General features: G+C 41.0%; 1 protein-coding gene across 4 annotated transcripts; it reads right to left on the bottom strand.

Annotated features, from left to right (window-relative positions):
- Window positions 1-262: 262 nt before the first annotated feature.
- On the bottom strand, window positions 263-5,926 carry LOC103626398 (disease resistance protein RPM1). 4 transcript variants are annotated; one of them, XM_023300125.1, is made up of 4 exons: window positions 4,860-5,926; window positions 4,651-4,780; window positions 801-3,613; window positions 263-580 (listed from the first exon to the last, which is right to left on the bottom strand). In XM_023300125.1, the coding sequence occupies exons 3-4, from the start codon at window positions 3,535-3,537 to the stop codon at window positions 483-485; spliced, it is 2,835 nt and encodes a 944-aa protein (XP_023155893.1). In that variant the 5' UTR covers window positions 3,538-3,613; window positions 4,651-4,780; window positions 4,860-5,926; the 3' UTR covers window positions 263-482. The 4 variants fall into 4 exon arrangements, 3 of the variants coding, with proteins under 3 accessions (XP_023155893.1, XP_023155894.1, XP_035814929.1); XM_023300126.1 differs by having other exon boundaries at window positions 4,651-4,785; XM_035959036.1 differs by having other exon boundaries at window positions 4,651-5,926.
- Between the last annotated feature and the right edge of the window lie 249 nt (window positions 5,927-6,175).

Genomic DNA, 6,175 nt, shown 5'->3' on the forward strand with positions numbered 1-6,175 from the left:
TTCTATGTGGCTGCTAGCTAATGATGCAATTTCGACTGAAGGTAATTTGATTAGAGGAAACGGGAAGGGGGTACTAGCTGTATGTTTTGTAATTCTGATGGAGATATCTCTCACTTGTTTTTTTCCAGGGTCCCATTACAAAAGAATGTTCTGGTGCAACTAAATATCCCCATCAATCTTCAACAAATCTGGAAATGGAGTGAAACCTGGCTTTCCTAAGACAAGTACTATCCCTGGGGGATTGCAACAATCTGTTAGCCGATTTGGAAAAAAAAAACATAGGCTTGCTTTGAGAAAAAAATCATTAAAAATCTCTTAGAGATAGTTTGCCATGCCTGTGCTCTTATACATTATTGGACAGGGTACAAAATAGAAACAATTAGCTCATCCAGTGGCACCAAGATGTAGACCTACATCTACATATTGATGACTCTTAAGACTTAAAACGACTAGCATTGGCACAAACAACTCCCAATGAACCGTCAAGAGCCAGATGAGCCACAATTTATGGAGGCATACTTAATTGCAGCACCAGGACCAAACTTATTGGCAAGCCACGGCAGATAAGCCAGGTTGTTTACTGTAAAAAAGATCAGCATTTATTAAGCCGTGGAAATAATACAAGTACCATTTAGAAGAGGCCAAACACAACTTCTAGAGCTACTTTACTAATAAGATTTGCACATAGTTGCCTTTTATATGATACTTTTTGTCTCACCAATTTCTAATTGACCTGTCTTGGCTTACATCTATTTTAGTGCCTTATGACAATTATATTAGTTATTCCATATGGAACTTACCTGCTTGAGAATCAGAAGAGTCATACTTTTTTATGTTGGGTATGTGTTGAACAATGTGATTGTCACTTCCATGCAGTTTTAGCATGAACTCATTTGGCATATCTGTCAGAAGCATCTCATGGAGTGCCCTAATGTACTTGATGCCCTCAGGTACAGCCTTTAGATTCCTTAAACCAGCAAGTGACAAATATTGTAGATTCATCATTGTTCCATCCTCTAGCTCAATCCAATTCAGATGTTCCATATCAGCTAATTGCAGATATTTGAGATTGGGGAACCATCTGGTGCAAAAAGTTAGCTGTTCCCCATCATATGCTCCAGTGAGGAATAGATTAACAAGATTTAGCATATGAGAGAACGAGCTAACAGGATCCTTCTTCAGACTAGACCCGAACAATTTTAACTGTTTTAAATTCATAGAAAATATCGACGGGGGCAAGCCTCTCTCCAACTTTCCTGATAGGAGAAATGATGTCAGATTTGGCAGCGGCTTTAGCATTTCTATGTTGAGAGTCTCATTCACATTGCACGTGGAAATAAATAGTGTTTTCAGGTTAGTCATCTTTGTCAGCGAGTTGCATAATTCTGCAATGTAGCTTTGTTGCACTTCCGCGATAGCCAAACTTCTCATTAACTTCAAGTTCCCCAGCTGTGAAACCAAAACTTTATTGGCTGAAACAACATGCAAAGTTTGGAGATCCTTTAGATGACAAATGTTACCAGGAATTTTTGTAGCACTGAGAAATTTTGATGATCTTTGTAGAATATCATAGAGTGCATACACCTGTAACTGCCGTAATTTAGTTAGCCTAGTTATTTCCAGTGGTAACTCCTCCACGTAGGTCTCTCTAAGATCCAAAGATTGTAGGTTAACGAGCTTTCCGAACGATGCAGGGACCGTCTTCACTTTTGTGTATGACATATCTAGATAACGCAAGTTATACAGTTCTGTGACTACACTTGGAACTTGTTCAACATTGACAAATCTTAGGCATAGAACTCTCAGTAGTCTGAAACATGATACAGTATCATGTATCCAAGAACATGGTACTTCAGCGTCAAACAAAATGAATGAGCGAAGCCGCGAGCTTCTTAAAGAATTAATGGTCTGCGCACCTCTTTGGATGCATAGGCGGCGTGCTTCATGGGCAACTTGGGTTGTACTGGCACCACCATGTGCAAGTGCAATGCTAAACTTCTCCTTTTTAGCAATGATTGAAGTTACCTCTCGCACAAGATCATGCATCAGAAATGTTCTAGCTCTTCCACATGTTTTCCTTTCTGTGACCTCAAAAAGAGAACGTTGAGTGAGCTCCATAAGGTAACACTCGGCAACTTCCTCCATCGTTGTTCCGTCTCCTCTCTCTTCCACAAGACCTTCCGCTATCCATAGCTTGGAAATCATCTTTCTTCTAATCTTGTAATCTTCAGGAAAGATGCTGCAGTATAGGAAGCAGCTCCTAAGATAACTTGGTAGATCATTCAAGCTCAACTTTAATACACGGGAAATCCAGTTGAGCTCTGGATTGTTGGCTAATTGCCAGCTAAGTTGGTTGAAGAAAAATGCCCACTCCTGTTCCTTTAAGTCACGGTATGACAGAATACTGCCAATAGTTACAATGGCCAGTGGCAATCCTTGGCACTTTGCAACAATTTTATTTGCCCAATATCTTATATTTTCAGGACAAATGTTATCTTCTGAAGCATGAAATGCCTTCTTACAAAACAGCTCCCAAGATTCAGCATCTTTAAGGGTTTTAAGTTCAATGACATATTTGTCAGCTGCCAAAGACGACACATCTTTTCTCCGACTTGTTATCAGCACTTTACTACCATGTCTGTTTCTGACAAATGCATAGTTCAAAATTAACCAAACATCTTTATCCCATACATCATCCAGGACAACAAAGTATTTTTTGTCCTGCAAATAGCTTTGTATTACCTCAACTAATCTGATGCGACTCATGGTCATGAAGCCACTTTCCATGCTTGCTCTTTCCTTTATTATTAGCTGATTTATAATTTCTCTTAGTAGTTCCTCGACTTGGTAAGTCTGAGATACAATAACCCATGCGTGACAGTCAAAAGATGTTATGATCTTTTGGTTCTTGTAGACGGTGCTTGCAACAGCAGTTTTTCCTAAACCTCCCATACCAAGGATGGCAATTAGAGACCGATCTTGTTTCTCCTCAAGTAGCCATTGTGTCAGTTTTCCGATTTCATCGGCATTTCCTACTATCTCAGAATCTGACAGACAAAAGTGACTGGAGAGCTGAAAATTGTTATTCCTGTCTATTTCACCCAGCGAGAAACCATATCGGTTCCTCATTTCTGATAGCCTCTGAATCCTTGCTTCTACTTGACTGATCTGGCTTGGGAACTTCTGCCATGCTGCAATGTTCTTGATCTGGTGGAACTTTCTCTTGAAGAAGCTGCTCGTATCAACGGCTTGTGCAGTAAGGTAAGCGTACTCATCAATGATGTCTTCTACCTCATGGGCAGCATCTCTGACTTGGTTCAACCATGCATCAAATGCCTTGTCACTGACTCTCTGTGCACTAACTTGGTTAATAAAGGCCTGCAGAACCGAGAGTTCACCCTCTATTTGTTTCATGCTATGCTCAAAATCTGTCATGAGGGGTGCTGCTTCGACTACCTCTTTGCCAATCTTTTCTAGTGCTCCTTCTCCCAGGAACAGAGCAACTTTTCTGAGAACGACCAAGAGGGCATCTGCCATATCTGCTCGAGTTTTCTAAAAAAATGTCAATTTGTCCTATATTTTTGAACAAGATTTGCACGCAGGTTTGTAACACCTGACATGGAAAACAATCTATTATTTATTTGAAAAGTGAATAGGATTTTACTCAAAACATTAAACATAATATTTTAAGAATGGAAGTAGTATCAGGTACTTCCCTACTTTTTCTTTCACATGGCATATTCAGGGCCGGTCCTGGAGGGGGGCAAGTGGAGCCGCCGCACCGGGCCTCCGATTTTGGAAGGGCCCCAAGTAATATACATGTATATATAATCTTAGGTGTTGTGTCTAGTACGGTTGCTCCACTTGTCCCTCTTCGTAGAATAGTTCTGACATTGAAGTAAATGATCTACTATCTAAGTTGAAGGTTTTGAAGTTAAGTTTGCCTGAAATACCAATGTCTTTTATGGATATTTTTTGAGTATGTTCGGCAAATGGATCTGTATCCAAATATTTCAATCGTTTATTGGATATTATTTACTGTGCTTGTGACTGTGGCATCGGCTTAGAGAAGTTTTTAAAAGTTGAAATTGTTGAAGAACTATTAAGTTCAACAATGTCTCAAGATCGCCTCAACAGATTGGCTACTTTATACATTGAGAAAAATTATTAGACGAGGTTGATAGCAACACTATTATCAATGATTTCGCATCAAGAAACATTAAAAGAAATTTTTGAGATAATATGTACAAAGATTTGAAGTTGTTTTGATATATTATAGATTTTTATCATTCAAAAATTTGTTTATGTACTTAGAAGAAAGTATATATATTATAGACTTTTATCATTCAAATTTTTTTTGAGGACCCTAATTTTTTATTTCGCCCCGGGTCTATGAAACCTCAGGACCGGCCCTGGGCATATTTCCCCCCCCCCCCTTTATTAGGACAATACTTTAGCCAACAATCACTCACTCTACTGATATTTTATTTGCATGGCACAACATATCATCATAAGCAAGTATTTAGAAATAGGAAGACATCAAATTTGTGTCAGAAAAGATCAGGGGTATTAGGTGGTCAAACACTAGTCCTAACAGAGGAAGCATGAAACGGATGCGGGATAATTAATTAGCAAGAAAGATTCACGTACTCAGACCAGCTACCGAATTCGTAAGAGGACGAGGTTGGACTCCAATTTCAGGTATCCCTGACGGCACCCAAGGACCGAGCGCCCGGGATCTGGCCTTTGTCCAGTGGCCTACGGATTGTAAATCTCCGCTCTACTCTACGCGTGAGCAGAGCGAGAGGAACGATGAGTTTAATCTCCACGCTTGGTGGCACCAGAGCAAGAAGGCCTACCTCGGGGAGCAGGCGAGGAGGAGAAGACGGAGAAGCAACAGACTAAGAAACGGGGCGAGTTGAAGGGATGCTCAGCACATGGACATAACGAAGACGCACTTTCCGCACCCGCGCTTCCTCGAAAGTTTGGTGGCGCTTGTTTCACAGTCTTCAGTCCACGTGCTTCCGTTTTTCTTTCTTTCTTTCTTTCTTTCTTTCTTTCTTTCTTTCTTTGTTTGAATGGTGCTGCTTCCATTTGAAACATACGAAAAATCAACTGCACTGCACCGTTGACGAGAAAGGAAGGATACGGGGGAGAAAGAGTCATCCTGCTACCTCTGCCCTCTTTTGCATGGAATCCAGGGACCCGGGCTGCCATTGACGAGGACCGCAGTTCTTTGAAGAATCCAGAACGTACTGGATCCATTTTCTCCACTCGGTACCAAGGCCATGAGCATGAAGGATGCAATACAGTCTTTCCCAGTTTACAGTGCCAAACGCCTTCACAAAATCAAGCTTGAGCACCTAGGCTAGAATTTTGCGCCTGCTGCAGGCTTGCACAATTTCAGCTGCAAACAAAAGATTCAGAGCCTTTTTGATTGAGGCCTACAAGGTTCCCTATTTCCTTGTGAAATCTAGGAGTCAGTGTTTTGGTTGAAATTTTGACACTGCAACATACAGACAGATCGGTCGAAAAGCCTCAACAGCATCTGTATCTGGCTTCCTTTGGGATTAAGAGCCATGTTAGATCTGTTGATCCTCTCGGGCTTGACGGACTGACTCCCAAGCTGCCAAATAGCAGGATGGACCGAATCCCTTCTGGCCTTGGGCCCCTGGTGCATGCGCTGCGCCTGTTCACTGAATGCAGGGCTGATTTCACTTCATGTTCAGAGAAACTTGCAGTGAGAGCTTCAGAGCTTGTGTTGGCCGACGTTGATCGTAGAAGAGATCGTTTCGGTCAAAGCTCCAGGACGAACTCCCTGGCTGGTCGATGATTGAAGCGAAGAACTGTGTCAGGGCTGCAGTCTTGCCTTCGTGGCATGCTATATGTGTACCAATTCTAATGTTGTGCGGACAATATTATGTGATATTCATTAGGTGCTTATTGTAAATTATTGTTTAGCCCTTTACCCGCTATTAATTGTGTAAACAAACACCTCTAATAAGATTATATAAACTAGATTATATAATCCACATTATATAATCAATATACAATAAGCTAGAGTATATAATCCTGCAAGGACTTCATCCTTCACGCAGGCAGACGGTGAATGCAGCATCCACAAATCTTTGTTTACCGACGAGGCAGATTGATAACCATCAAGAATGGTAGAAGT

This window comes from Zea mays, chromosome 5, assembly GCF_902167145.1.
Source record: "Zea mays cultivar B73 chromosome 5, Zm-B73-REFERENCE-NAM-5.0, whole genome shotgun sequence".
NCBI lineage: Eukaryota > Viridiplantae > Streptophyta > Magnoliopsida > Poales > Poaceae > Zea > Zea mays.

Coding starts and splice junctions, on each gene's coding strand:
- LOC103626398 (XM_023300125.1), bottom strand. CDS start 3,537: ATGGCAGATGCCCTCTTGGTCGTTCTCAGAAAAGTTGCTCTGTTCCTG. Junction 581..800: donor CTCTTCTGATTCTCAAGCAG/GTAAGTTCCATA, acceptor TCTTTTTTACAG/TAAACAACCTGGCTTATCTG.